The 27,257-nt window shown below is 50.1% G+C and overlaps 1 protein-coding gene across 2 annotated transcripts in view; it reads right to left on the bottom strand.

Moving 5' to 3' along the window:
* The window catches only part of Tbc1d9b (TBC1 domain family member 9B), a 40,723-nt gene that overhangs the window by 3,474 nt on the left and 9,992 nt on the right, over positions 1-27,257 (bottom strand). The window contains exons 4-21 of one of the 2 annotated variants that reach the window (XM_031351008.1): positions 23,154-23,382; positions 22,060-22,318; positions 20,553-20,760; positions 18,885-19,097; positions 17,176-17,337; positions 16,610-16,760; positions 15,845-16,059; positions 13,233-13,350; positions 11,418-11,703; positions 9,889-10,018; positions 9,674-9,772; positions 8,654-8,722; positions 6,693-6,933; positions 6,279-6,344; positions 4,516-4,587; positions 4,198-4,248; positions 1,255-1,311; positions 728-834 (exon numbers count right to left, since the gene is read on the bottom strand). In XM_031351008.1, the coding sequence (XP_031206868.1) occupies positions 728-834; positions 1,255-1,311; positions 4,198-4,248; positions 4,516-4,587; positions 6,279-6,344; positions 6,693-6,933; positions 8,654-8,722; positions 9,674-9,772; positions 9,889-10,018; positions 11,418-11,703; positions 13,233-13,350; positions 15,845-16,059; positions 16,610-16,760; positions 17,176-17,337; positions 18,885-19,097; positions 20,553-20,760; positions 22,060-22,318; positions 23,154-23,382 (2,733 nt within the window). The remainder of the gene's footprint in view (positions 1-727; positions 835-1,254; positions 1,312-4,197; positions 4,249-4,515; positions 4,588-6,278; positions 6,345-6,692; positions 6,934-8,653; positions 8,723-9,673; positions 9,773-9,888; positions 10,019-11,417; positions 11,704-13,232; positions 13,351-15,844; positions 16,060-16,609; positions 16,761-17,175; positions 17,338-18,884; positions 19,098-20,552; positions 20,761-22,059; positions 22,319-23,153; positions 23,383-27,257) is intronic. The other variant, XM_031351009.1, reaches the window with a different exon arrangement.

Genomic DNA, 27,257 nt, shown 5'->3' with positions numbered 1-27,257 from the left:
GTAACAGAAGTAACTTTGCCTGTTTCCATGGAGCTCCAGAGGGTGATGTCAAGGTACGTGCATGCTGGCTCAGCTGGGTGTAGGTTAGAGGGAGTCCAAGATAAAATCCCGTTCCATGGGTCCATTCTTTTTTTTTTTTTTAAAGATTTATTTATTTTATATATTTGAGTACTTTGTCACTGTCTTCAGGCACACCAGAAGAGGGCATCAGATCCCATTATAGATGGTTGTGAGCCACCATGTGATTGCTGTGAATTGAACTCAGAACCTCTAGAAGAGCAGTCAGTGCTCTTAACCACTGAGCCATCTCTCCAGCCCCCATGGGTCCATTCTTATTTGAAGAGCTTTGAATCCAGGGCCTTCTCTGGGCACAGCTTGGGTGAGGCCCAGTCTGAGAGTTGGCTGGGTGTTTGTGAGAACATCATGACTGCTTTGGGCCCAGGAGGAACTGGAGTGCTGTCAGTGTACTCTTCTCAAAGGTGAGTGTCTCTGGCTATTGGAGATTAACCTTCCCCTGTGCTTTATGGATACTGATTCAACCTAAGCAGGTAGTTACCATGGAAACACTATCTCTTTTCATCTTTCTGGAATCCTCACTAATGGCCATTCGGGACTAAGAGGCTCTGGAGAGAGGAAACGATCAGAGTATAAGTACTATGAGCTGTCTAAACCTAGACATGGGCAGAATTCTCTAGAAACATGTGCTGTAGATTCTGACTGAGTCTACCTGGTTCATCTTGGGGAGATCCTTAATGGTTTCCTTCTGAGCCTCTTTCTCCTTAGCCCACATTCGAAGGTAGTGTCGGTAGTCAGGAGGGCTGGTCCCCTTCTCCTCTGTGTTGAGAGAAAGAGAGATTAATCTCCATCTGTCAAATGAGAAAAAGCAGGCTGTGGCCAAGGGCAAGGTGTGCTGCTCTCCGAACTGAGCATACTTGGATACTACTACAAAATTATCTGGCATTTAGGGAGTGGTTAGGAACATCCCCAAATTCCCATGGTTTTCTCCTATGTTAGTGGATGTAGGCCAGACCTAAGTTGATGAAGAGCCCAAACCTGTCTTCTCCAAGACTGGAGAGAGGCTGCTATGAGTATGGAGTGCTGGTGGCACACTATGAGGGCAGCAGCCTCGGGCCTCATGGTATCCAGGCTATGCACTGAGGCATAACCCCTGTTGGACCGAGCACACATGTGCCATTCCAGTGACTGGGGAGGTAATGTAACAAGCAAGGGGTCACCAATGGAAATGTATTGTACCTCTTCGTTCTTGGGTGTCCTCATTTCCACTTCCTTCCTGCTGCTCCTGGAGTAGTGCTTCCACACACCAGAAAAAAGCAGAAAACAATCTTTTGACTACGAACCGTGAGTCTGTACAGGTCGCACCCGTGTCTCTGCAAAGCCGCCCTACAGAGCTCCATGCTGCCCTGCTGCTTGGCCAGCCCTGTGACACCAGGGCAAGGGAGAGCTGGTCATGTCTTCACTTGGTTACAGTTAAGGAAAGTCAGTTGCTAGGGACTCAGCTCAGTGGTAAAGTCCATGGTAAGCAAGCTGCAGGCCCGGCTCCATCCCCAGCACCACACACCAAGGGGTACTTTCTCATTTTTCAAAAGAAAACAAGACTCACATGCTGCTTCCCACTGAATGGTGGCATGCATTGTGGGACTAACATGACAACTAATGAATCCCACTGCAAAGAAAGGTCAAACTCAAGGGACTGATTCCTTTCTCTGAGACTGTCACACCAGCTGGGAGAGTTTTTGTAGAGGACTCTGTGTTCAGCCTACTAATTTTTGTTTGCTCTTTACATTAACTAATGAGTTGTTTGTGTGAGTACACATGGCGCAGTGCATACACAGAGGTCAGAGGACAACTGTGGAAACTGGGTCTTTCTTCCTATCATGGTCCTAGGGACTGACTGGCAGTAAGTGCCCTTTGTGCTGAGTTGTCTCACTGACCCTGTAGCCCATTATTTCATAAAGTGCTACATTTGCTGAAGTTGGCACACTGTGCTGTGCATGTGTGAACATGAACTTGAAGTTCTCCAAAAGCCAATGGTTCTCTGACGCAGTGCTGCTGCTGGGGGACCTCAAGAGATGACATAAGGCAAATCCCAGCTCTAGACAGTCCTCCTGGACTGTGCCAGTAGAAATGAAAGACAGCTCAGGTTCTTAGTGTGGAACAAGAACCCTGTTGCCTCAGGGCTCTGTGGGCCCAAGGACAGGTTTGTGTACCCCAAGGCCTTTCCCAGGAGTCGGTAAGACAAGCTTAGGGCATCCTGGTTTGCCCAGAGTTTGAGTGTAGTGGAAAGTGCAGTGGCTTCTTTAACTTGTATTTTCTTTCCTTTTTTACATTCATTTTACTAAACTCAGTGAACCTGTCACATAGACCAAGCTGTTCTCAAAGTTACAGAGATCTGCTTGCCTCTGCCTCCCAAGCGCTATGGTAACAGGGCACGTTACTACTCTTGGCATAATTTGTATTCTTTTTTTAAACATTAAAAAAATTTACTTTATGGGTATGGGTGTTTTGACTGCAGGTATGCCTGGTGCATACCTGGTGCCCACAGAGCCAGAAGTGGGCATCAGACCTGCTGGAACGGGAGTTACTGATGACGTGAATGGCCATGTGCCTATCCTCTTAAAGAAGAGCCAGTACTCTGAACCACTGAGCCACCGTTCCAGCCTCTCTAACTTAATTCTTGAAATTAAGGTCATGTTCAAGTCGGTCTTCAACACTGTCTACAGGACAGTGGTGACTTGGCACACTGTTTATTGTTCCTTCAGTGTCACTTTCTGATGTGTATCACCCACCTGGGAAAATGACTTGTTTTTTGAGGTGGTTGTTTATTTTTGTTTTGTATTACTTGGGACAGAACCTAGGGCTATATCTAACATAGACATGAGTTCTACTATCAAGCTACAAGCTACTTTTTTTGTTGTTGTTGTTTGTTTTGTTTTGTTTTTCGAGACAGGGTTTCCCTGTGTAGCCCTGGCTGTCCTGGAACTCACTCTGTAGACCAGGCTGGCCCTGAATTCAGAAATCCGCCTGCCTCTGCCTCCCAAGTGCTGGGATTAAAGGCATGCACCATCACCACCCAGCCTAGGCTTTATTCTTAAAATTAATTAAATAAATTTTGTTGTTGTTGTTGTTATTGATTTGTTCTTTGAGACAGTATTTCAGTGTGTAGCCCTGGCTGGCCTGGAACTCTTTGTAGACTAGGCTGGCCTTCAACTCACAAGGTCCACCTGCTTCTGCTTCCTTAATGCTCAGACTAAAGGTGTGAGCTTTTACACACTGGCTTAAAATTTACTGTGTGCATGTGTATATGGGTGCACACGCCACGAAGTGTGTGGAGGTCAGAAGATAATCTGTGCGAATTTGTTCTCTCCTTCTACCATGTGGACTCTGGAAATCAAATTTTGGCCCAAGGGTTGTCAGCATGTGCTGTTACCCACAGAACCCTCTTTTTTTTTTTTTTTTTTAAATCACCACATAGCTAGGCTGGCCTGGAGCTCAAGGTTCTCCTGCCTCCTTGGCCTCTATTTAGAGTCCTGGGATTAGGGGCATGCGTCACTATACTCCAGGTTCTATCCCCAGCACCACATGACAGAACCCAGGATCTCTCATGCAAACCAAGTGCTCAAACACTGAGCTACACTCCCAGCTGTTATGTATTATACATGACCAGCTCAATTGCCAAATTCCAGGGCCCAGAATGGCCTTCACTGTGTCAGACATCCCCAATGAGCATTACATGCAGCAAGGCTGAGTCCCAACAGGCACTCTGCATGCGTATTTTCTGTGATGAAGAAATCCTGTGAGGCTTAAAGATGTTTTCCAAGGGGAGCATCTACCACTCCCTCCACTCTTCTATCCTGTACCTTTCTCACACAATGACTGCATCCTGTACTTTTCTCACACAATGACTGCATCCTGCATTCCTTTCCTACAAACATGAGCATTCTGCATATGGGTGCAGAGGTGATGCCCTGGGCTCGCTCCAAATGTCTAGTGTTCCATGCTTGCATCCTCCCCATTAACCATCTACAGCAGACTGCCCCCACCAGAAGCAGCTTGGGCCCTGGTTGTTCTCAGGGATTTATCCCCACAGGATGAAGTTTCAAAGAGTCCCTGGGGCATAAAAGCATCCAGGCTTCTGAGTAGAGGAAGATGACGCCCAGAGGCCCTCTAGGGACTGACCTTGAGTCTCCCAGGGCAGGAAAAGATCCAGATCTGAGGCCAGAGGAGATGCTGGAAGGGACAGCAGAGGATGTGTAGAGGGCAGAGGGAGAAGCCCACGTCCAGGGAGACAGAGATGCAAGAGAAACAACAGTTGAGAATGTCTACAGGGGCCAACCTGGCCCAGGAAGTGTTGTGGGGCCCTCCCAGGGAGCACCCCAGGGTGGCATGCTCCCCAAGCCTACAGTGGGACTGCGGGCTTCCTACATAGGCCCCACGGAAAGATTGAGAGCTGCAGACCCATGGCTGGCTGTGCTGAGTGTCTCAGTAGTGGCTCACCTTCTGAGGAGCTATCCTCTGTGAAATAATGGGCGGCCTCCAGGGCTGACTCCGCTTCCTCTGGGATCAGAGCTGTGTTCCAAGAGAAGCAACAAGTGAGGACAGGGGGAAACTTTGATTTCTAGTCAAAGAAGAAAAGGCCATCCTCACCCAATCATGTCCCAGCAGGCTGAACACCTTTCATTGTAACTCTTGACAACTTTAGTAGAGTTGGTGTCATACTCGTTTGTGAGGCAAGACCTCATTCTGTAGTACAGGCAGGCCTCTAACACTCCACCCTGCTGCCTCAGCCTCCTGAGTGTGGGATTACAAATGTGTTTGACTTGCTACCTTGATTTTGACAATATGTGTGCCGGGGATTGAATCCCAGGTTATCCCATATGTTAAGCACTTGCTCTGTACCTGATAACCTGAGCTAAGTCCCTGATAACTGTTTTGGGAAATGCAGTACATGATGTGCTGGGTAAGAAAATAGTCCATAAACCCAGGGGCCTGGTGAACTTAGCTATCCTCCCACACATGATGACTTGGCTCAGTGGATCCCTTTGGAACATTTTACATGCTTATGGGTTACACACACTTGACTCACTTTACTTTATACTGTGGCAACTGTACCATCTCAATATATCCCAGCCTGTCCCCACGCTCTACATTTGCTGTAATGGCTGACTGCAACCTGAGGTTTCAGATCCCCAAGGCTGTGTGACCATGTGACCTTACCATCCCTGCCATATGGAGGGGATGTGGTAGGGCTTGGGGAGCAGGGAAGGCATAACCTGGCAAGGCACAGACAAGTGGCCGGACCCAAGCAGTCCAGTACCTGGCTGAAGTAGGCTGAGGAGCTTAGGTGGAGGGCACAGACCCAGTTCTCTGATGCAGCCCAGGCCTTTTGGCTCTCACCAGCTGCAAGCTAGCCTTGCTTCAGCTGTGCCAGCAGAACCATCATTGGGGAGCTCTGATTAGTGAACTGGGCACTACTGCACACAGACACAGAGGGGTGCAAGGTGAGTGGTGGTCACAGCCTTACAACCCCAAACTCAGTCTGGGCCAATTCTGAAGGCAGATGCTGTGTTCGAATTACTCAGGGGGAAGCCCCAGACAAGAGAACTGGGAACCTAGTGTGGTCCCAGCAGAGGAAGCATGGTGCCCTGGGCTATCACTGTCATCTTTCTGGATCTGGTTCCTGCTGAGGGAAAGCCCCTTTTTAGGGCATGTCCTGAACTCTGGCCACACATGAAGGATGCTGGAGCCATGTACTGGCCAGCTTCACTGAGCCTCTCTTCTCTGGTTGGCTCACACCAGCTGCCCACAGGAAACTTCCCATCCTAACAGCTCCATTACTGAGAGGAAGGAAGCAGGAGGCCCCTGAGAACTTGTGACACAACCTGCAGGTGGCCTTGAGAAAAAACAGGAACATTTGGTTAACAATTACTTAAAGAACAGGGAGTTTAGGGCCCAGTGTTTCACTGGCACTCCCTCATAGCCACCTGCCCTGATGTGGATTCTGGGTCATGTTGCCCTGCTGGATGGGCTGAGAGACTCAACTGGAATCTTCTCTCATGCCCTTTCCCCATCCTGGGCCTGTGCTCAGAACACCAGGGTGGACCCTCACCCACACTGGGCCCTGGAGCCTCCCTTCCACTTAACTTGCTCTCTTGGCCACAACCAGCCAGTGGTATGTTGGCAGTTCAGTGGTACATCTCCAGCTCCGGACAGCTTAGGGGCCCAGAGAGGCCCACAGCAAGAAGCCTGAAAGCACTCACCTGGGGGCAGGTGCAGCTTGTAGAGCGATTTGAGCTTCTCTGTGAGGTCTCCATGGTACATCCCACCTGTGGGACAAGGCAAGGGAGAGAAACATGCTTGGCAAGAAGGCTCCAGGGACACTGCAGGCCATGTCCCCATACCCTTCCTGTGGGTGCTAATGGAGACTCCACACTCTGGGAAGGCTTGGTTCTTCCCCAACCAGGTCTCTAGGAAAGATCAATGAGCTCTGGGCCTCCTGCTTCCCTAAAACCCTATGGCAAAGCTTAGCCTTCTTTGGGGCCAGAGCCCCAAAGGAGAGGGTCAGTAGAAGAAACTGCTGGTTTGTCATAGGCGAGGGCTAAAGGCTGCCCTCTGCTGGCCTCAGGAGGGACAGCTGCACTGGTTGGTGCTTGAAAGATGGGTGAGACACTCACTCATCCCTGTCACAAACTCCTTGAAGTTGATCAGTGAGTCCTTGTTTTGATCCAGGAGGCGGAACATGCGGCCTGCCAACACAGGCGTGTGAGAGCCACAGGCCCAAGGCGTCAGGCTGGCAAAGAGCTCCCGAAACTGGCTGGCATCGATCCGGTACTGCTCCAGGTAGGGCAGGCTGGGGTCTCGGTGGATGGCTGCTGAGCGGTTACCACCCCAGTACTGGCTTGCCAGATGCTTGGCCTGCAGGGGACACCGTCTGGTGAGATGGCCTTTGGGGCCCTGGCTCTCAGGATTACCAGGGTGCCTTTCCTCATCTGTCCACATTCTTAGGGTAGTGAGCTCTCGCCAGGTACCTCAGCTTTCATGGGATCCCTCACTCTAGTGCACAGCAGAGGAGCTGAGCAAGGCCTCATGGACTTGACTGATCTGATAGTGTGGCCACCTTGGCAACTGAACCCAAGGTAGCTGAAAAGGACCGAGGGAGCTGGCAATGTGGACCCACAGTCTCAGTACTCAAGTTACTGAGGCAGGAGGATCACTGGACCTCCAGAGTTCAGTGTGAAGCAAGCCTGGGCAAGGCAGAGAAAACCCAGCTCAAAACCACAAAGAACAAAATACCTGACTACTCACTTGCTTGATCAGTCAAATAACCAACCCCACACCACCAAACCCAAAATCCAAACCAAACCGAGTCAGACAGAGGGAGTGTGAACTTTTGTCTTTGCCCGCCCCCCATCCCCTTCCCCTCCTTTTGATTCACCTGAGATCTGTGTGCAGACTCATCCTTGAGCCCGGGGTTAAAAGGCTGTATGTAGGTCATCCACCACCACTGGTTTGTTGCAGCCCAAACCGCCCCTTAGCTACAGCACCTAGGGTGATTCATTCCAATGCCTGATTTGTGCCTTTTGCTGAAACTACTTAGAAAAAAAATTCTATTTCCACTGGGGTCCCTGAGAGTCTGACCCAGGAGCTGCTCAGGACAGCCCTACAGGAAAAGCAGCCCAGTTGACAGGGATGGAGGAGCGCCACAGCCAGTTTCAGTACCTTGACTCAGCCATGCCTGAGCTGTGTAACTTTTCAGTTAAATGAGTAGGTGTGTTCCCTCTTCTGTGTGAGTTGGGTTGCATTTTTATTGTTGTTGTTGTTTTTGTTTTTTGTTTTTCCTGCTATTTAGGAGTGCTCTATTAGAGTTCAGTCAGTAAACTGCTTGTCATACAAGCATGAGAATCTAACTTTGGTTCCCAGAACCAATATGAAAAACCTAGGTATGTGGGGCAACAGAGCTGTGGGAATAAAGGTGCTTGCGGCCAAATGGAATGTCAGGAGTTTGATCCCTGGAACACACAGTAAAAGGAGAGAACCTACACTCACAAGTTGTTCTCTGATCTCTATACATGCACCATGGCACATGCATACACACAATAAATAAGTACATGTAACCATGAGATCTAAAAAAAAAAAAAAAAAAAAAAAAAAAAAAAAAAAAAGCTGCACCAAGCAGTGTTGCCTTTAATCCCAGCACTTGGGAGGCAGAGGCAGGCAGATCCCTGTGAGTTAGAGGCCAGTCTGTCTACAGAGTGAGTTCCAGGATAGTCAAAGCTACACAGAGAAACCCTATTTCGAAATATAAAACAACAAAAACAACAAAGGGTGGTAGTGTGCCCTTAGAATCACAGGCAGAGGCAGGAGTCTGGGGCTCACAGACCAGTCAGCCTAGCTTACTTGGTAAGCTCTTGGCAATGAGGGACCCCGTCTCTACAAGCAATGGCTCCAGGACTGACACCTGAAGTGCCCATGTGCACACTCTGTTCACTAATTGCCAAGAGAGATTAAATTCTGCCACACATGGTTCACAGGAACTGCAACTGGGGACAAAGGGTTTCCTGGCTAGGAGCTGCTGCTCAGGACAGACTCAACAGACGAGGTGGGGCACTCCACCAGCTCCTGTGCTCACTGTCACCTTAAACACCATGTAAAGATCCTCCAGCTCTTCCATGGAGAAGCCGATGTCCCCTGGTATGGCTCGGACCTAAAAGGAAAGATGAAATGTTGGTAGTGGAGGGCCCCAAAGCCCAGCCAAGTGCTTGTGCTGGGAGAGTTCTCATGTCAACAGTGGCAAAGGATAGCAAGGGTGTGGTCTGTCCTTTGCTGTGTCAGTGGCCAAGCACATGAGGATGGGTCCACTTAGGAGAGGGTGACCTCTGTGCTTGCGCTTCACCACTACCAGCCAGTTAGTTCCCCCTCCCTGGACCTCTTCCTGGGGTGGGAGCTCTTTCTCTCCTGAAGGACCCATTGAGGGACATGGGATGATGGATGGCCTCTTTGCTCCAGCTACCTGGAAGGGATCCTATAATTTGCCAGCCAGGTCTTTTTAACTTCAGTTAGCCAGAGCCGGTCATATCTTTCCCTTGTGAGCAAAATGCCCTGAGTGTCTTATAACCCTGAAGGGAGGGTTGAGAATATGCAGGCCAAGGGCAGAGACCAAGTACAGGTTTAAACAGTGCATGGGATGGCAAAATGTCCATTCTCTGAACAACCAAAGACCAGGACTTCAGGCAGGGCATATAGTACAGGTTAGCCAGAGTGGCAGTGTCCAGGACAGAAGACCAGAGCTTCAGGCAGGGGCATACAGTACAAGCTAGCCAGAGTGGCAGTGTCCAGGGCAGAAGTGAAGTTTACACCAAAACCAGGTCAGGAGGACTTAGTCCAGAAGACCTATGGCTTAGATGTACAAGGTGAAAAAAAAAATTTCACTAAGTGACCAAGGCCACTCCCTATCTCCCCACACTATGCTATGGGGTTCCATACAGTATCTTGGTCATAACACAGGTACCAAGGGAGTGCAAGGATAGAATACAAATTAGACCCTGCACTCTGCTCAGGGAAGGATGGGGCTGGAGAGGGTACTGGGAAAAGCCATCTACTAAGGCTAGCCCTGAGGCTCCTTACTGCCAGAGGTAGCCTTCACCAGTGACCATACCACGCTTCTCTTGGCCGAATCTTCCAAGGACTGGATCACCTTCAGCCTCTGTTTAAACCGCATCTGTTCAATGTCGTCAGCCCTCAGGCTGCTGAACTTCTATAGGCCAAAGGAGAATCAGTAAGACCAAAGGCAGAAGGTAAAGTCCCTGTGTTCATCCAAAACCACAGGCCCTGGGGAACAGACTGGCCAGGCTAACTCTGCAGAGAGCTGACCTCATAGGATACTCTCAGGAGGTCAAAGATGTCCACTTCTGCAGGAGGGTCATCTCCACTGGTCAGCAGAGCGTGGAGGTGTGGGATGGGTGGAGAAATGCTCTGCTTGTTGACCACATTGTCCAGGTACCTGTAAAGATCAAAGGATATCAGTATAGGATCCACCAGCAACAGCCAAGGGCTGGGCCAGAGTTCAGGCTTGGGAGTCCTACAGGAAGGTAGTGGTGTGTCCACTGGAGCCCCTATTAGGCTGGGAGTTCCCATGAGGGTAATAGCAGAGAAAAGGTCTTGCTGCCCACCAATACCTGAGTACTAACTCTGAGGATGTCAGGCTGTCTTCTAGGGGCTTGTGGATTCCAGAGCCTACCTAGTTTAGGGACAATGTGCTTTCTCTCTGCTGGGTCACCAGGGTCTGGCCAAGAACCATGCAGTGAACAGTTTTTCCAGGGACATGGTCTTGCTTTGGCTGGCTAGTTTGGGCCAACCAGGCCTTCCCATCCTCGTAGGCTCTCCAGGATGAGCCTAACACTCAAGGCAGAGGAGGCTTTTTGGTTCCAATCCATTCCAGGGGGCATCCCAGGTCAGATGAAGAGACACTCAATCTCCCCACTGTAGGACATACACATGAAACCCAGGCATAACCATGGTCACAACTAAGGGTCTTTAACATCAGAGGTTCAAGAGTCATATTAGCTAGGAGGTAGACACAACCTTGCCAATTTTGCAGGGTCCCACCAGCTCTGGGCTGGCTCAACAGGCAAGTGCAGTGTTTCAGGTTGGGCTATAAGGAATTCAGAGTGTCAGGGTGAGGTAGGGAGTGAGCTGAAAGCCAGGCTGGGGACTTGGGAAGCTCCTTTATGCAGAGGAAAACCATGAGAGGGGGGATTTCCCCATGCCCAGGGGAGGTGGCAGGGTCAGATCTGACCAGAGTCCTGTGGGGTATGGAAGAGACTAGAGCAGAGACCACCTGATCACCTGAAACAGGCCCTGGCCCAGAAAGGGTTTGCTGTGCATTGAGACAGCAGGGGTGCAGCGAGAAACTGGGTGGGAGGAATGCCTGAGGAGGCCACGGTAAGTGTGAGCTTGGTGACAGGTTCATTTAGCCATCCCACAAGCCCGGTCTGGGTCTGCTTTATGGGGGGATGGGCACTGAGTAGTGCTGCTGAGCTTGGAGGAGATGACCAGGACAGCTTTGTGAAACAAGCACTTCCCCGCCTTGGCTAGAGGTTGGAGGCCTTGCTATGCCACTGTCTTCTGACATCATGAGTGTCACCACTGGATGGCTGCTCTGGGTCAATTCCCCATGACTACAGCTGAGTGGTAGCCTGCAGCCCAGTACACTCAGGCCCACTAGCTTCTTCTGTTTGCTCCCAGCTCTCATCCTTTAGCAGCATCTTGGATCCCACCAGGACAGTTGTCCCCTGCTCCTGGCTCATCTCTTGACCTAGTCTGGTACTTGGGGCATAGCATAGGATGTTGACTGAGGGCTGGGGAGGCGAGGAAGCAGAGGCAGCTGCCAGCATGGTCACCTGCCCAGCACGGTCATGGCCTCGCCCTCGTCACTGCAGTCCAGCAGCTGTTCCATGTTGGCGTCCAGCACAGCCAGGGCCACCTGCAAGATCACCTTGATGCCCTCGTAGAAAAAGCAGTCGACAATGACCACAGCACTCTCAAAGGGCATGACGCTGAGGAAGAGGGTCAGGAACCAGGACAGTGAGATGCTGGAGATCACCCCCAGCTCTTGCATCTTCTCTGAGAGCCGGGGCAGGACGTCTCTCGTGAGCTCTTCAAAGATGCCTTGGTCTACGAGGGCCCCTGAGGAGGGACAAGAGACCAAATATGAGCACCACTCCAGGGCCTGGGCAGACACCCTAGTGAATCCCAGGGCCTGGGGTACAGGGACACTATGTGGTTCCTGCCTAGCCTCAACCCTGCCATCTCTGCAGTGAGGACCCGAGAGGTGTGCATATGCAGAAAACAGAAAAAAACAAATTACTTTGTAATCATTCTTTTTTTTTTTTTTTTTTTTTTTTTTTTTTTTTTTTTTTTTTTTTTTTTTTTTTTTTTTTTTGGTTTTTCGAGACAGGGTTTCTCTGTATAGCTCTGGCTGTCCTGGAACTCACTTTGTAGACCAGGCTGGCCTCAAACTCAGAAATCTGCCTGCCTCTACCTCTCAAGTGCTGGGATTAAAGGTGTGCGCCACCACCGCCCGGCTTATAATCATTCTTTCTACAGTTTCCACACCACTGTGTGAAAAGGAATACTTGCTCAATATACGGTGGTCCCTTGGCATCCATGAGGATAAAGGCAAGGGATACACAGTAGTTTCTCGGAACCTAGGCACACACTGTTGTATACTGTAAGTTACTTCTGGATAACTCATAATACCTACTATGGTGTAATGTTACGAGAAGCTATACAGCTGTTATATGCTGTCTGCAGAAGAACAAGGGGACAAATCTGGGTGTGTTCCCTACACATGGAGTTTCTTCTGTGCATTTCTATTCAGTGCTTGGCTGAATCCATGGAACCTATGGTCTCTGCTCTAGTCTCTTCCATACCCCACAGGACTCTGGTCAGATCTGACCCTTTTACTGACTTTTGGGAAACAACAGAAGTAAGGAGTGGCTTTCTTCCCCTCTCCCAAGGCTCTGAACATATACAAAGCTAAAGGACCCCAGGAGTGAGAGCTAAACACAGATATGCTAAGACAGATCCGTAAGTTGTTTCCTTTTAACCACATGGGTTTTACTGGATGCGAGTGCCTGAGTGTAGAAGCTGGAGAGAGGGTAGACTGCATGCTCTCGTTCAGATACTTGAAATGTCTAAAGCAAAGAGAGTTAGGAAAGATGGATAGAGATTTGGGCTCTAGGTGGACCTTTTTTTTTTTTTTTTTCGAGACAGGGTTTCTCTGTATAGCCCTGGCTGTCCTGGAACTCACTCTGTAGACCAGGCTGGCCTCGAACTCAGAAATCCACCTGCATCTGCCTCCCAAGTGCTGGGATTAAAGGCATGTGCCACCACTGCCCGGCTTCTAGGTAGACTTTTAAAACCCACTTGAATGTGTGATGTCCTCTGACTCTCAGTGCGGTCGTCCTGGGAACCCTCACAAAGTCTAGGTGGGAGCTGGACCCTGGAGGCAGAGGGCTGGGAGTCTGTGTTTGCTTCTCTCATTTCTGCCATGATCCATTTTTAGCTTCTAGTCTGTAAGGTGGGAGCCTGCATGATGGCTGTGAGGTGCAAGGAAGTCTCAGTGGGAACTGCTTTAGGGTGGAGAGGCCAGGGGAAGATCAGCCACACCCATGTGGAGCTCCTGAGCTCCTGGGATCCCTTGGGACACTCACCCACTACCCTGGTGTTGTAGTAGTCAGGCAGCATCCGCTCGCACAGGGCCACCAGAAGCCAGAAGGCCTCCTCCTCACTGCCGTACAGCAGGAGCACAGAAGTCACGATGTTCATGGCCTGCCAGGAAGAGACAGTACAGTGTGTCTCAGTGTGCCTGGCTCACTCTGCTGCCCACAGAGCAAAACGGTCTGCCCCTTCAGAAAGGTCCAGCGCCCAGCAGCAAGAAACAGCCCCTGACCAACCCTGGGAAATCTGCCAATAAGCCAATTTGCAAGAAATCAGTGAGACAGAGACAACCAGCCAGCTCGGTCAAAGTGGGTCAGAAGGCATTACGAAAACAGAGACATCAGCCAACACTTCCACTTAGTGGGCTGGGTCAAGCTGATGTGTGGGTGTGTAGCCAGGGCCCTGCTGGGGGCGGGGGAAGGAGGGTATACACAACATTAGCTGATAACAAAAAGAAGCATAGAAGGGGACAAGTAATTTTAAAATGAGTTCAGGCCAATCTGCTGGCTTCTATGTATTGGTAGCGTCATGCAGAACACTGTCTTACAACAACTAAGTTTTAGGAAACCAGTTTCCTTGAAATCCAGATACAAGCTAAGGTCAACAGAAAACCATTTGACGTGGCTAGGAAAAGTCCACTAGATTCGAAGACAAAAGCCACCAGAAACGTAAATCAAAATCTTAGTGAGACACTCTACCACACCCGTGTGTATAAAACCAGCAAGTGTTAAAGAGGAACTGGACCCTCGTGACCAACTGATGACAAGGCATCAGTCAAAAAAAAAAAAAAAAAAGCAGCTGCTGTGGGAGTGAGGTAGTGCCTTGGAAGATGCACACGGACCTCATCCAGCTATCTGACCTCTGGGTTCACAGCCAGGGGCCTGATGGCAGAGACTGGACAGGCATTCGTACACTGAGCTTCACTGCAGCCTTCGGTGCAACAGTCCAGTGGTATAAGTAACCCAGGTGTCCATCGAGAGACGGAGAGAGAGAAATCAAACATAGCTACAGCAGAATATCATCCAGCCTTAAAAGCGAGGAAAATTCTGATTCATGCTGCAATGTGATGGCTCTTGGAGAGAGTAGGCGAAAAGCCAGATGCAAAAGGATAAGTAATGGTCTCAAAGAAACCTGGGGCAAATCTTACTCAGTACCCATGGCTTTTCTCAGTACTTCATATCCTGCCTATACACTAAATCTCTCCAGCCCAGGGGCTGGCCTTCACTTTCCTTCCCTTCCCCCATCTTCTGATCCCACCTCAGCCATTTGGCTACTTGGTGTCTCTCCATCCTCAGCTCCTCTCTCTGCTCCCCACTTCCCTTCTTCTTTCAGTCTTCCCCAGCTCTCTCCTCTCATGGCCAGGCTTGTTCTGCTGGCCCAGTTCAGGCTGGGCCTTCCAGACGCCTCTGGCTGTGCTCTTCCTCATGTCTACAGTAAGCACCCTCCTCCATATATAGGAACAGTCCCTGTCCCCATTCTCTCTCTCTCTGTCTCTGCCTCTCTCTCTGTCTCTGTCTCTCTCTGTGTCTGTCTGTCTGTCTGTCTGTCTGTCTCTCTCTCTTTCTTTTTTTTTGGTTTTTCAAGTCAGAGTTTCTCTGTATAGCTCTGGCTGTCCTGGAACTCACTCTGTAGACCAGGCTGGCCTTGAACTCAGAAATCTGCCTGCCTCTGCCTCCCAAGTGCTGGGATTAAAGGCATGCACCACCATCGCCCAGCTCCCAGTCCCCATTTTCATTCAGTATGATTACACTTATACGAGGTATCAGAACAATCAAATCCAGAGACAGACAGAACAGTATAGGGGAGGTGAGAAAGTGGGATGGAGGAGTCTTCAGACAGGGAGATGGCTACCTATCAGTGTGTATGCACTTAACGCCACTGAGCCACACAGTTAAGAACAAATAAAATGGTTAATTTTATATTATGTCTGCTTTACTATATATACAGAGAAAGAAAACTCTGCCAGTCTCAGACAAAGAATGCACAGGTGACAACTTACTATACGGCATGGGGCTGAGGGGAGCAGTCACCATTCTCTCATTCTTTTTTAAAGATTATATGTGTGGGTATCCGTGTGTGCGTGTGCCCTTAAACACAGGGCCTGTGGAGCCCAAAGACATCGAATGTCCTGGAACTGCTGTTATAGGCTGTTGGATGTGGGTGCTGGGAATTGAACCTGGGTTCTCCTAACCTCAAGCCACCTCTACAAGCCCCCTTTAAAAACAAGCTGGCAAGAAAGCAAGCAAAAACCAAGGTTTCATGTCGCTCGGACTGGCCTCAAAACTTTCTGTGTAGCTTTGGCGACCAGATCCTCCTGCCTGGATTTCCCAGCTGCTGAGAGTGTAGGCACCAGGCCTTTGTTTCTGAGACAAGGTCAGGAAACCTTGAGCTTGCAGTGACCCTCTTGCCTCGAGGGGAGGCAAGTGTGAGGGTTATAGGCACGTGGTTAAGTTACATCTTTTAGGCGGTTAGCTTCCTCCTCCAGGGTACAGACAGGACCATGTACATGTATGGCCATCAGAGGCTCAGGCTCGGATTGCCAGCCTGCCCCTGGGAGGCTACGGTAGGGGATGACTTCCTCAGGGTCTCTGCTAAGTTCCGTTACCTGGCAGTAGCCAATAGTAGGGTTTCGGAAGGCGTAGGCAGTCAGCACCCTCCGGAGTGCTGCGATCCCAAGCTCGTTCTGGAAAGCAGGGTGCTCAGGCATGGAGCGATGGAGGTCTCGCTCAATCTCCTCGGTGGCCAAGCTGTACTTCCCCATGGATTTCTCTACTAGCTCTGCGTAGTAGCCAGGATGGGTCACCATCTCATTCCAGGCCCCTGGGGAGACACAGGTGGAAGCTGTCTTTCTCTTCTTCCTCCTGGGACTTGGGCAATAATGATAGGGCTGACAGGAGACACAGATAGCCCATGGAGGAGAGAACTTTGCAATCAGTTACAAGGTGTGAGGCCGAGTTTCCATGGTAACTCCTCTGAGAAATTCAGAAGGCCTGTCTCTTGAAATGATCCAAGTGGCCAAAGGTATGAATGTTGTCAGAGTATATCCCGAGAATGCAGCCTTTGAGGGGACCCTCTGATAACACCTGTGCTAGCATCTACTGCTCTGGGCCCTTGTATAGCTGTAGTCCTTACTCCCAGTTGTCTGAAAGAGCTGGCAGCTCCTCCTCTGCCTAGCTGACTTCAGGAGGCTAGCCTCCGGGACCAGAGGGACTGACTCACCTGAGGCAAGTTTCCTTTTGGTACTAGGGATAGAACCCAAGGCCCCGGAGCAAGTTCAGGACATGCTCACTCATTGTATCAGACACAGAAAACTTTGAGGGAGGGCTGGGGCTGGCCAATCCAAGGCTGGGGGCAATGGGGCCACACTCACCAGAGAAGAGGAGCCAAAGCTCCCCTCGGAGGCTCTCGGGGATGCCTTTCAGGACCAGCTCCCGAGTTTTGGCTGTTCGGTACATGCACATGCCACGTCCGTACTCAAAGAAATGGATGTTCCAGGACTCCTCCTTCATCTTCTCCTTGGCCTGAGAGAGGGGACATGGAGTGGGGAGCTGAAGAGAGTCTTGGTGCTGGGGCCTGTAGCCTGCTGTGGAAATTATCCATGGAATGAGGCTGTAAGCTCAGGGTTCAGAGCCATGATTATAAAGGAGGAGCTGAGGACTTATCCTGGCCCCCAAGCTTTTCAGCAGCAGAGGGCCCTTCCCATTAGAGGCCCAGGGCCCCTGATGAAAAGCACCCCAAACTCAGGCCAGGCAGAGTGTCTGTCCCCAAGCTCTGGTTCTACCTGACACTGCCCAGTGCAGATTAAAGGGCATGTACACCCTGACAAAGCCATGGGGGATGGTGCTGGCCACAAAGGCCCAGCCCAGAGGTGGCTCCAGCCTTCCTTCTGAGGTCTCACCTCAGGCACAAGCTAAAGTGAGAGTGCTCAGGGCTTACCCCTTTGGCGCCAAGGTCCTCCATGGGTGAGCTCTTCTGGAAGACTTTGAGCAGGCCCTGGGAAGTAGTAGGAATCTCCTGTGTTCTGAAACTTGGAGGGCTGTTGAGGGGAGAGGATGGGCTGGTGGGTGGCTCTGATGCCTCCTGAGGAGTTGGGAGAGACTAGAAAATAGAACAAGAGGGGAAAGTGCCTAACAGAGCAGCCCAAGGGTCAGTGGGGCCAAGTTCGAGGCTGCAGATGGGACTCAGTCTGCATTTCCTCTCTGGCTGGCTGAAACCAAAGCCACCTATATTAGCCAGTTAGCACTCTTCACAAGCAACTGACTCTTCCTCCTGGTGCTGCCCAGGTCTTCTTGTATTCATGCCCTGCTGCAGTAAGCATGTGAGAGGTGGGGTCCACACCCTCCCACACACTTTCTGTGTGTGCAGGAGCCATAGCACTTGTGTGCAGGTCAGAGGACAACCTGTGGGAGTCAGTTCTCTCTTTCCACCATGTGCACTCCAAGGACTGAACTCAGGTCACCAGGCTTAGCAGCAAGCTCTTTACCTGCTGAGCCATCTCACCAGCCCTGAGAGTTTCCTTTAGAAACAGAAAATATACCCTCAAATTCTTATAGAATTTCAAGGGATCTTGTTTTTGTTTGTTTTTTCAATTAATTTTTATTTAATGTATAGACATGTACTGTGGGTGCCTGGAGCTGGAGTTAACATATGGTTGTGAGCTACCTGATGGGTGCTGGGAACCAGGCTCAGGTTCTCCAGAAGAGTGCTTAACTATAGAGCATCTCTCCAGCCCCCTTCATTTTTGCAACAGGGTTTCCCTATGTAGTCATGGCTGTTCTGGAACCTGCTATATATTTCAAACTAGCCTTGAACTTGTAGGGCTCCTCTGTGTCTGCCTTCCTGGCTCTGGGATCACTAACCCATTACCATGCTGAACATAAAAGTATGTGTTTTGTCTAACCTGGCCGCTGTTCTATTCATGGTCCCTGGACAGACAGCTGTATCCAACAGAAATAAAGCAACATGCTGGATGAAGCAGTGACCAGTGCTTAGGACAGACAATGCCCGATGCTAACTCTAGGCCTGTCACTGAGGCATTGGGCCTGGTAAAGGTGGGCAGCGTCACTATCATGTCCCTCCCTTCCTTTTTAGTGATGCCAAGAACGGAAACCAGAGCTGTGTGCATGCTCTATCCCTAGCCCTTTTTTTTGTTTGTTTTTTTGGTTTTTTTTTTTTTTTTTTTTTTTTTTTTTTTTTTGAGACAGGGTTTCTCTGTGTAGCCCTGGCTGTCCTGGAACTCACTCTGTAGTCCAGGCTGGCCTCGAACTCAGAAATCCACCTGCCTCTGCCTCCCAAGTGCTGGGATTAAAGGCGTGCGCCACCACCGCCTGGCTCTAGACAGTCTCTTACCAATTCTCTGAGCTGGCCTTGAACCCGTAACACTCCTATCTCAGACCATCAAGTGTTAGGATCACAAAGACATGTCACTATATGTGGCTCAGTAATTCTTTGTCATAGGACTGCTCTGTGCTCTACAGGATGCTCAGTAGCACCCCTGGTCTGTATACTAGGTGCCATGAGTCACCCTCCAGCATGTGCCACAGGGTCAGGTTCAGTAGTAGCAGATGGCTGCAGCTGGAGGCTCTTCATCTGGTTTTCTATTCCCCACCCCTCCACACCCTTCTGTTCCTAAGTGGCTTCCTCACCTCTGGGGCTGGGTCTGAAACACTGGCCTTTGCTCCCCCAGCACTGCTGCCTGTCTGCTTGGATGGCGTTTTCTGGAGGAAGTCAGAGATCCTCTGAACCAGGAAGTCACGGTCTTTCAGGTTGGCAAACAGGAAGGTCATTTTACTCTTGGTGCTGATAGACAGAGGGCTGGGCAGGACGCTGGAGCTGTCGGCTTTTTCGACAATGGTCACCTAAGGGGGCAAAAGAATGCTTTGAGGTGTTTGCATCTTGGGGTGTAGATAGAGCTGGGCGTGTTCTCTCATGGGCACAAGGCAGTGAAGCACTGAGTGGCCCAGCTGGATGAATTCCCTGCCACGGCCACTATGCGTCAGCTGCATGTGTCATGCAGGGATGAATGAGTGCAGTGGCCTTGCACACAGCCTCTGGGAAGATGATGTGAAATGTAAACCCAGCTGCTCTTCCTGTTGGCTTTCAAAACATGACCCATCCACATCATGTGTCCTCTAAACCCTGTGAATAGCCCCTCAGCTACAAGGCACCCTAAGTCCCTGTTCTAGGGAACTGTTTGAGGCAGCTCCTCCTAAAGCTTGGCTCCGACTACAATGTGGGAAAAGTGACAGTGGGTACAGCCCAGTTCCAGCAGAGGACAAACAATGGGCATCAGGCTAGGCCTGGTCATGAGGGGCGAGAGTTGGCAACAAGGAAGGCGAGGAAGTCACTATTTGTTACTGAAGGTGTCTCTGGGGAGGCAGTGACTGAGCTGCGACCTGGCCTTACCAGGTAAAGAGCTAGGCAAGAGACAGGACAGAGGGCACAAAAGCCACGCTGAGGTGTGCGTGAGACCAACTGGAGGAGTCTGCAGGAGCTGAAGCAGACTGAGCAGGGCAGGAAGTGGGGTGTGTGCATTTATGTGTGATGAATAAACATATGGATGTGTATATCTGCATGCATAGGTGTTTGCACATCTGTGGGACATGTGTGGATATGTGGTATTTATATGTGTGGAGTATATATGTGAGTGAGTGTATAGTGGGTGCATGTGTATGTGTAGGAACAGGTCTGTGTGTCATATATGTGATGTGTGTGTATGCATGCATATATGTGAATGATTGTACGTGTGGCCATGTGCACGGTCCATGTGTGGAAGCCTCAGGTGGACGATGGTGTACTGATGGTCTCAAGAGATCTCAAGAGGCAGCTGGGGGTTCCTGTGCACAGGGAGAAGATGCTGGAGGATCCTAGGTACCACACTCTGGCTGCCACCTTCAGTTCTGCTGGCTGCACCGGGAGCATATGTCCCTAAGGGGTTAGATATGGTTGGGACTTTCCTGAGGAGGCCTGGAGACAGTGGTGTCCTGTCTGGTAGCTGTGGAGAGGAAGGGAGAGACTCTGGAGGGAGCCCTGTCAGGACATCTCTGGCTAGGATGCAATAAAGCAGGAAGCAGTGAAGATCAAGGATGACTCCAGGTCTTTCTGGGCAATGGGTGTTGGACCGTCACTTAGCAAAGGAAAGGCATGAAGGACATGTCTGGGAATGAGACCCAAGAGCCCAGAGGACAAATCATGGAGCTATCCTGAATGAGAAGGCCTGCAGCCACTTGGCTGTGGTGTGGAGGATGGGCCAGCTTCCATCCTGAGCAGCTGTAGAGTTCTGCCCTGAGAGCAGCTACAGCAGAGACGCTCACCTCCCTCAGAGGTATGATGAGGCGGCACGCATCTTCCTCCTTGCTGGCAAAGCAGATGTAGTTATTGGAGATGAACATCTGGCCAGGGATGTGTAGCTTGTTAAATGGCGTCCACAGGGTGCAACCTGTGTGGCCATCCAGCCTCTCATCTTTGGGCAGCCGGAAAGTGGCCCTGTAGCACTCGTTCTTGGCTCGGGCATCCAGGTCTCTGAGGAAACAAAGTGGAAATTCAGGGTAGGGCAAGAATTTTCTCAGTTTCCACACTGGACTCTAGATCCTTGGAGTCTTCCAGTGAGTAACTCATGCCTGGGAACGGGAGCTCAAGAAAAGATATGGTTCTTATACACTAAGCACTAGGGAGGAACAGAACATAATGTTCCCTTGAGGCTGGATGCTTTGAAAGGACACCCAGAGGCTCTGCCACTTGGTACCGAAGGACAGGCAGTCCTTGGAGTTGCTTGTGTCCTGCCTGGCTCAGGGCCAGCATGACATGGGCCCTGAGGTTCTTCCCCACACAGGGAAGAGCTAACCCCACCTTGAAACCCAGACAAGATGCCCCAGCAGGGAGCAGTGGAGCTAAATCAAACTGTATGCTGGTTCCTGCTGCAGAGAAATACAGTCTGATGGCTGTGGGTGGCGGCCTGATCGTGCCTGTTCTGGGTCTATGATCACACAAACATATCTTCCTACCTCCCAAGAGAGCTTCTCATCTGCCTTGAGCTGCTGGCATCCTATCCAGAGCCTGAGCATATACCCAGACATACAGCTTTGGAGACTGCCTGCCAAGCACTGCTTCTTATCTTTCTGCATGGTCACACTCCCATCAAGAGAGTGATATTCTTGCACAACATCCTGATTTAGAAGGTGCACCGTGGGCCTGCACCCTGGTGAAGGGCTGCAGCCTATGGAATAACTGGACTCCAAACATACCAGTGTTAAGTTCAGCAGTGCTCACCCTGGCTCAGGAGACCAGGAAACATCTGCAATCTCCAATGAATGGATGTCCTGTAAGGCTAAAACTTGAGGCCCAAACACAAGTTAACTGCTATGCCGACCACCATGATCCATTCTCCAGCCACAACTACAGGCAGGATGGCCCAGCCCTAGGCTTAGCTTATCTCTTTTGCTAGCTTTGTGCCTGAGGGCTCAGACCCACGACACTAAAGCCAGCAACTCCAGGACTCATTTATCTAGGTCTTTTAGATGCAGCCTCCTGGGATTTCAGCATATTCTGCCTAAATTGGTTTATATTCTAGCTCTCCTCTCCACCACAGGGACTTCTCTGTCACTGAGCATCCTGTTAAGACACCAAGAGATGGGAAGACTCGCTCCTTATGTGTGGCTCTCCCTAAGCAACACTGCCATGGTCTTCTATTTGCTGGTTTCCTTCCCAGGTAGTGGGCCTGTGAGGTCATGTGCTAGACACTTGGCAGGGTTTGTGGACCAGGCCCCAAAGGACCACTGTCACTGCTGTGGGACCTCCCCACTCCTCAGGAGGGTGGCATACCGCTTTAGAGCTGAGATGTTCTTATGTGGCCGGATAGGCCTGGGTAGGGCCTTGTCCTCCAGAAAGCCTTCGCTGTCCAGCAGTTGTCGCATGGCCAGGTTGGCCAGCTGTTCCATAAGCTTGAAGGTCTCACCGATGTTTAGGAACATGGAAAAGAACAGCTCCTGGTCCCGTGTGTCCACACGGATGCTCTCGGGGAAGAGTAAAGTGGCATTCTTCTCCAGGCGTGTGACGTCCACCCACTGTACCACCAGGCTCACTGGTGACCACAGGGACAAACACACCATCCATTACAAGCCGGCAAGGTGAGACCTGCCACTCGCTCTCAGAACCTTCCTTGGATTGCTCCCTAAGGACATTGTTTACTTGTCACACTAGGTCAAGTGGTCCACAAAGAGGTACATCTCATCGGGTTCACTGCTGCTCCTAGCCTACTCTTACTCAGTGAATGCCTTACCTGAGTGGATAAAGGAACAGATATGCAGCAAGCTAGCTAAGTCCTGGCCCTAAGGAGCCCCACTGGGGCTGGACCAAATCACAATATGGTAGAGCTGGCATAGAACAGGATTCCAGCCTCCACACAGACGGTGACTGGCCATTGCTATCTGACAGGGAAACAGTAAGGGCAGGAGAAGGGCATGGCGGGAGGTGGGCTCAGGAACTAGTTGATGCCTGCCAGCTGGGCCGGCTATAGGAAGTTCCTTTTGGGGTGACAGCGACAACAGCAGAGGGAGCTGCCGGCTATGCTGGGAGTGTGGCTTGTCTCCTGAGGTCAGGGTATTCTACAGGAAAGGACCATGAGCAGTGACAGTGGTATGTACCTGAGGCTCTTCAAAACCTACTGAAGGAAGATGTGTCACTGCACAACACTGGGGGCTTTGGCCACTGTGAAAGCTATAGTGAGCTGCCTGGTACACGTGTTGCCTGGGTGCTCCCACCACAGGGAGTTACAGTGGCATATGGGTTTCGGGGAGACAAATTATCTCCCCCAAATAGCAATGTGGGTGCTTTGGGTCAGCAGTGAGGTCAGGGAGGTGAGGGCATGGGGGAGTTGGGCATGATGTAAGGGGTGTGTGCCTTCCGCGCCACCTCACCTTCCTTTCCCAGCAGGAAGGAGTAGAAGCAGAGGTGGTTGACGGTCAGGTAGAGCCAGCCCTGGCGTGGCACGCGGCCCTTCCAGAAGCTACAGGAATAGTAGTTGACCAGCTTCTCGCCCTCTGGCATGCCAAACTGCTTCCGCATCTTTAGCTCTGCCTCCTTGAATTTCCCTGGGTCCTCGTCCCCCTGGGGCTGCAGGTTCTTGTTCTCTTCTGCAATGATGCCCTAGAAGGACAACACGGTTTGGGCCACTGAGCATATTGGAGCAGTCCCAGAAAGGAGCAGAGGCCAGGAACCCAGAATCTAGGACTTCTTTAATTTAAAAAAAAAAAAAAAAATGAGGGAGGAACTTGGAGTCTCGTATAGCCTAGGCTGACTTCAGACTCTATGTAGCCAAACCTTAAGTCTTTTGTCTTATTGTCCAAATGCTGAGGTTACAGGCACTCGCTGCCACATCTGTGGTTTACGTGGTGCTAGAATCAAACCCCAGAGCCTTATGTACAACTGGCATGTACTCTAACAACTGAGCTACATTCCTGGCCCCTGATTAAGTTTCAAAATTAGCATACAAAGGAATGGGTTTCATTATGACATTTTCTTTTGTTAAAGATGTATTTTTAAATTTGTGTGTGTGAATATAAGGCATGTGTAAAAGCAATGCCCATGAAGGCCAAAAGAGGTCGGTGGATTTCCTGGAGCTGGAATTATAGGTGGTCTTGCCCTTCAGGTGCTCTTCCTAGATTTTAGCGGGTAGCAGTCAGTCCCTGACTGTTGAGGGGCACCTGGGAGACCTAAAGACTGGGCGCAGGGAGGTGACAACAGTTGGATCTGCCTTCTCCTGATGGCCTCAAGTTTCATCAGCCCAGTGCTGTTGACAGTGTCAGCCTAGTGTCCTCACCTGTCAGCATCACAGGGTGGATTTTGCATGTGGGTGTGCATGTGCATGTGAGAGCAACTTTGCAAAGCTGGTTCTTCCCTTCCCCTATGTGGATTCTCAGAGCAGAACTTGGGTTGTGGGACTCACAGCAAGTGCCTTTCCCAGCTGCTCCCTCTCACAGGGCCTAAGTATCCCTTCTTTTCCATTCTCAGGTTAAGTAAAGTACATTAGAGGGTAAGCCAGATAAGGCCTCCCAAGAGCCTCGTGAGGCTGTTTCTGCCCATCCCTCTTTCCAACAGGCCTGCTCTACAGTCTTCACTTCCGTCTCCATGGGCCTTACTAGAGGGTCTTAGCCTTGGGACCTGTCTGTTTCTAGATCCACCACCCTACCTTTCTATCCCTTGTTTTTTGTTTTTGTCTAAGATTTATTTATTATTATATGTAAGTACACTGTTGCTGTCTTCAGACACACCAGAGGAGGGCAACGGATCTCGTTACGGGTGGTTGTGAGCCACCATGTGGTTGTTGGGATTTGAACTCAGGACCTTCAGAAGAGCAGTCAGTGCTCTTAACCACTGAGCCATCTCCCTAGCCCCTATCCTCTGTTTTTTAAGATATTAGTTTTTGCCTAAGAATTTCTACTTCCTTTGTCTAATTTCCTGGTTTCTCTGGAGTTTCTAACTTACTAAATGGGACATTAATGTCACCCTCTCTTCTTTCCTAACATTTAAAAGTCCCTTCTGTGAACTACTGTGGTCTTGTACCAATTTCAGTGCATAGCATTTCAACCATCATTCAGATAGGTTTTGTTTGTTTGTTTTGTTTTGTTTTGTTTTGTTTTGGAGACAGGGTTTCTCTGTGTAGCCCTGGCTGTCCTGGAACTCACTCTGTAGACCAGGCTGGCCTCGAACTCAGAAATCCGCCTGCCTCTGCCTCCCAAGTGCTGGTATTAAAGGCGTGCGCCACCACTGCCCGGCCAGATAATTTTTCTTCTGTTGTATGTTCTCACAGGTGTGAGTACTTACTTGTGGCACATGTGTGGAGGTAGGAGGCTGCTGCCAGGTGTCTTTCCTGATTGCTCTCCACTTTATACATCAAGACTGGTTGTGTTACTTGGGCCCAGAGCCATTGATTGGCTAGTCTCCCTAGGCTGCTCCACCTTCCCATGTTGTGATTTCAAGCAGGCTCCGCAGGCCACTCAGCATTTACATGGGTATTGGAGATTTGAACTTCAGTCCTTGTGCTTGTAAGGTGAGTGTTTTACATGCTCAGCCACCTCCCAGCCTTAGTCAATTTTATGCTTCCTAATTTCCATAGTCTATCTTGTGATCCCCAGAGGTTGAGAGACCTCATCCTCATCACAGCATTATTGTGAGTTGGAGTGGTGGTTCCGTAAGAGGTGGGACCAAGTGGGAGGTCTTCCCGTCATTGGGGACATGCCTTTAAGAGGATACTAGGGCAACTGAGCATGGTGGCACTCAGCAGGCAAGGAAGGCAGAAGATGGCTATGAGTTTGAAGCTAGTGTAGTCTATACAGTGAGTTCCAGGCTAGCCAGGGTTACATTGTGAAGTCCTGTGTTTCAAATAAAAACGATAATGGACACCCCAATTCTCTCACTTCTCTTCCATGTCTTGGCCGTGAGTTGAGCAGCTTTGCTCTCTCACACACCTGTGATGTGCCAACACAGGTTAACAGGGAGAAACCCACCAGGACCGTGAATCAAAACCCCCCTTTTGCTTTATAAGCTGATTATCCAAGATACTTGTTACAGTTACAGAAAGTGATCTAGTGTCCTTTCCTCCTGACCTCCGAGTCATCCTGAGCTTTAGCGTTCTTCAGATGGGTTTGTCAGGGCTAGCCTTTAGGAGATATGTGATAAGGCTGCGTCGTTACTACTACCCAACAGAAGAGGAACAGCTGGGCTCTGCCTGTTTCCCTGGAGCTATAAGACGACACAGGTCCTGCCGTGAACTCCAGTGGGTGCAAAGAAGAGCTAAGAAACTCAGTCCAATCTGCCCAGGGCCTGCTGAAAGAAAACTGCAGAGTAAAACTCTGCACGGCTAGGGTCCTCCTGGGACCCTTGCAGCCCAGGCTGCTTGGGAGCTCACGAGCTTCTATTTGCCTCCTGAGTGTTGGGATCACAGGTGTGTGCTATTATGCTTGGCTTCGTAATCATTATTTGGCCATAAAATATTCCATTAAGTATACTACACATGACTTAATAGCTCCCCTGAAGATAATGCACATCACATAGCAAAATAAGGACTTAGAAAGTACTGGAAAACGCTAGTAAGATTACTGTTCTCATACTCCAGAGGAAGGAAAAGCGTTTCCCTCTCCGGGGCTGGGAGGTTTTGCTTCCAGTGACTGAGGTAATCAAGGCTCCAGGGAGCACAGCAGTAACACGTGTCAGTCACTCTGCATCTATCAATATACCACAGGGCACACTCCAAGAATTTCAGCAGAAAAAGGTATGCCATCTTTTAACTTGTAAGATATTTTGTTATTTGATCTGGGTATAGTGGTACATGTCTTGATTCCAGCACTTGGGGCAAGAGTTCAAGGTTAGCCTTGACTACATAGTAAGTTCAGAGTGAACATGAACTATCTAAGCTTGTATCTCAAAAAACCCAGGAAAGTTGGGCCTGGTGGTGCATGCCTTTAAATCTAGTACTTGCAGGGGGCAGAGGGCAGGGGGCAGGCAGAGCTCTGTGAGGCCTACATGGTCTAAATAGGGACTTTCACACCAACCAGGGCTACACAGAGAGGCCTTGTTTCAAACAAACAAACAAACAAACAATACACCAAGAAAAGAAAAAGATTTCCAATGTCTTTCCCTGTTGGCCAAGGCTCTGGCAAACACAATTACATATCTGCACCTGTATAAGGCATTTTAGAAGGAATATACACTCCAGGCTAACCTTCAGACCCCAGAGGCCCACTACGGCAGGGGCTCTGCAGGTGTGTGGGTCAGCTTTCTGTTAGCCTGACAAATCAGTGTAAACAGAAAGCAGGCTTATTTTTATTTGGCCTGATGGATCCAAAGTTTTTGGTCCACGGCTGCAGCATCTCGTTGCTTTGAACCTGTGATGGTATAGCACACCATGGTGGAAACTGTACGGCCAAAAAGGCCTGTCCACCTTGTGGTGACCAAAACGCAAAGACTGTAGAAGGAACCAGGGTCCCAATATCCCCATTCAAGGGCTCATCTCCATCGACCTC

Source organism: Mastomys coucha, unplaced genomic scaffold (genome assembly GCF_008632895.1).
Source record: "Mastomys coucha isolate ucsf_1 unplaced genomic scaffold, UCSF_Mcou_1 pScaffold5, whole genome shotgun sequence".
NCBI lineage: Eukaryota > Metazoa > Chordata > Mammalia > Rodentia > Muridae > Mastomys > Mastomys coucha.
The sequence above is the reverse complement of the archived record's forward strand: the minus strand, read 5'-3'. Positions and strand labels throughout refer to the sequence as shown.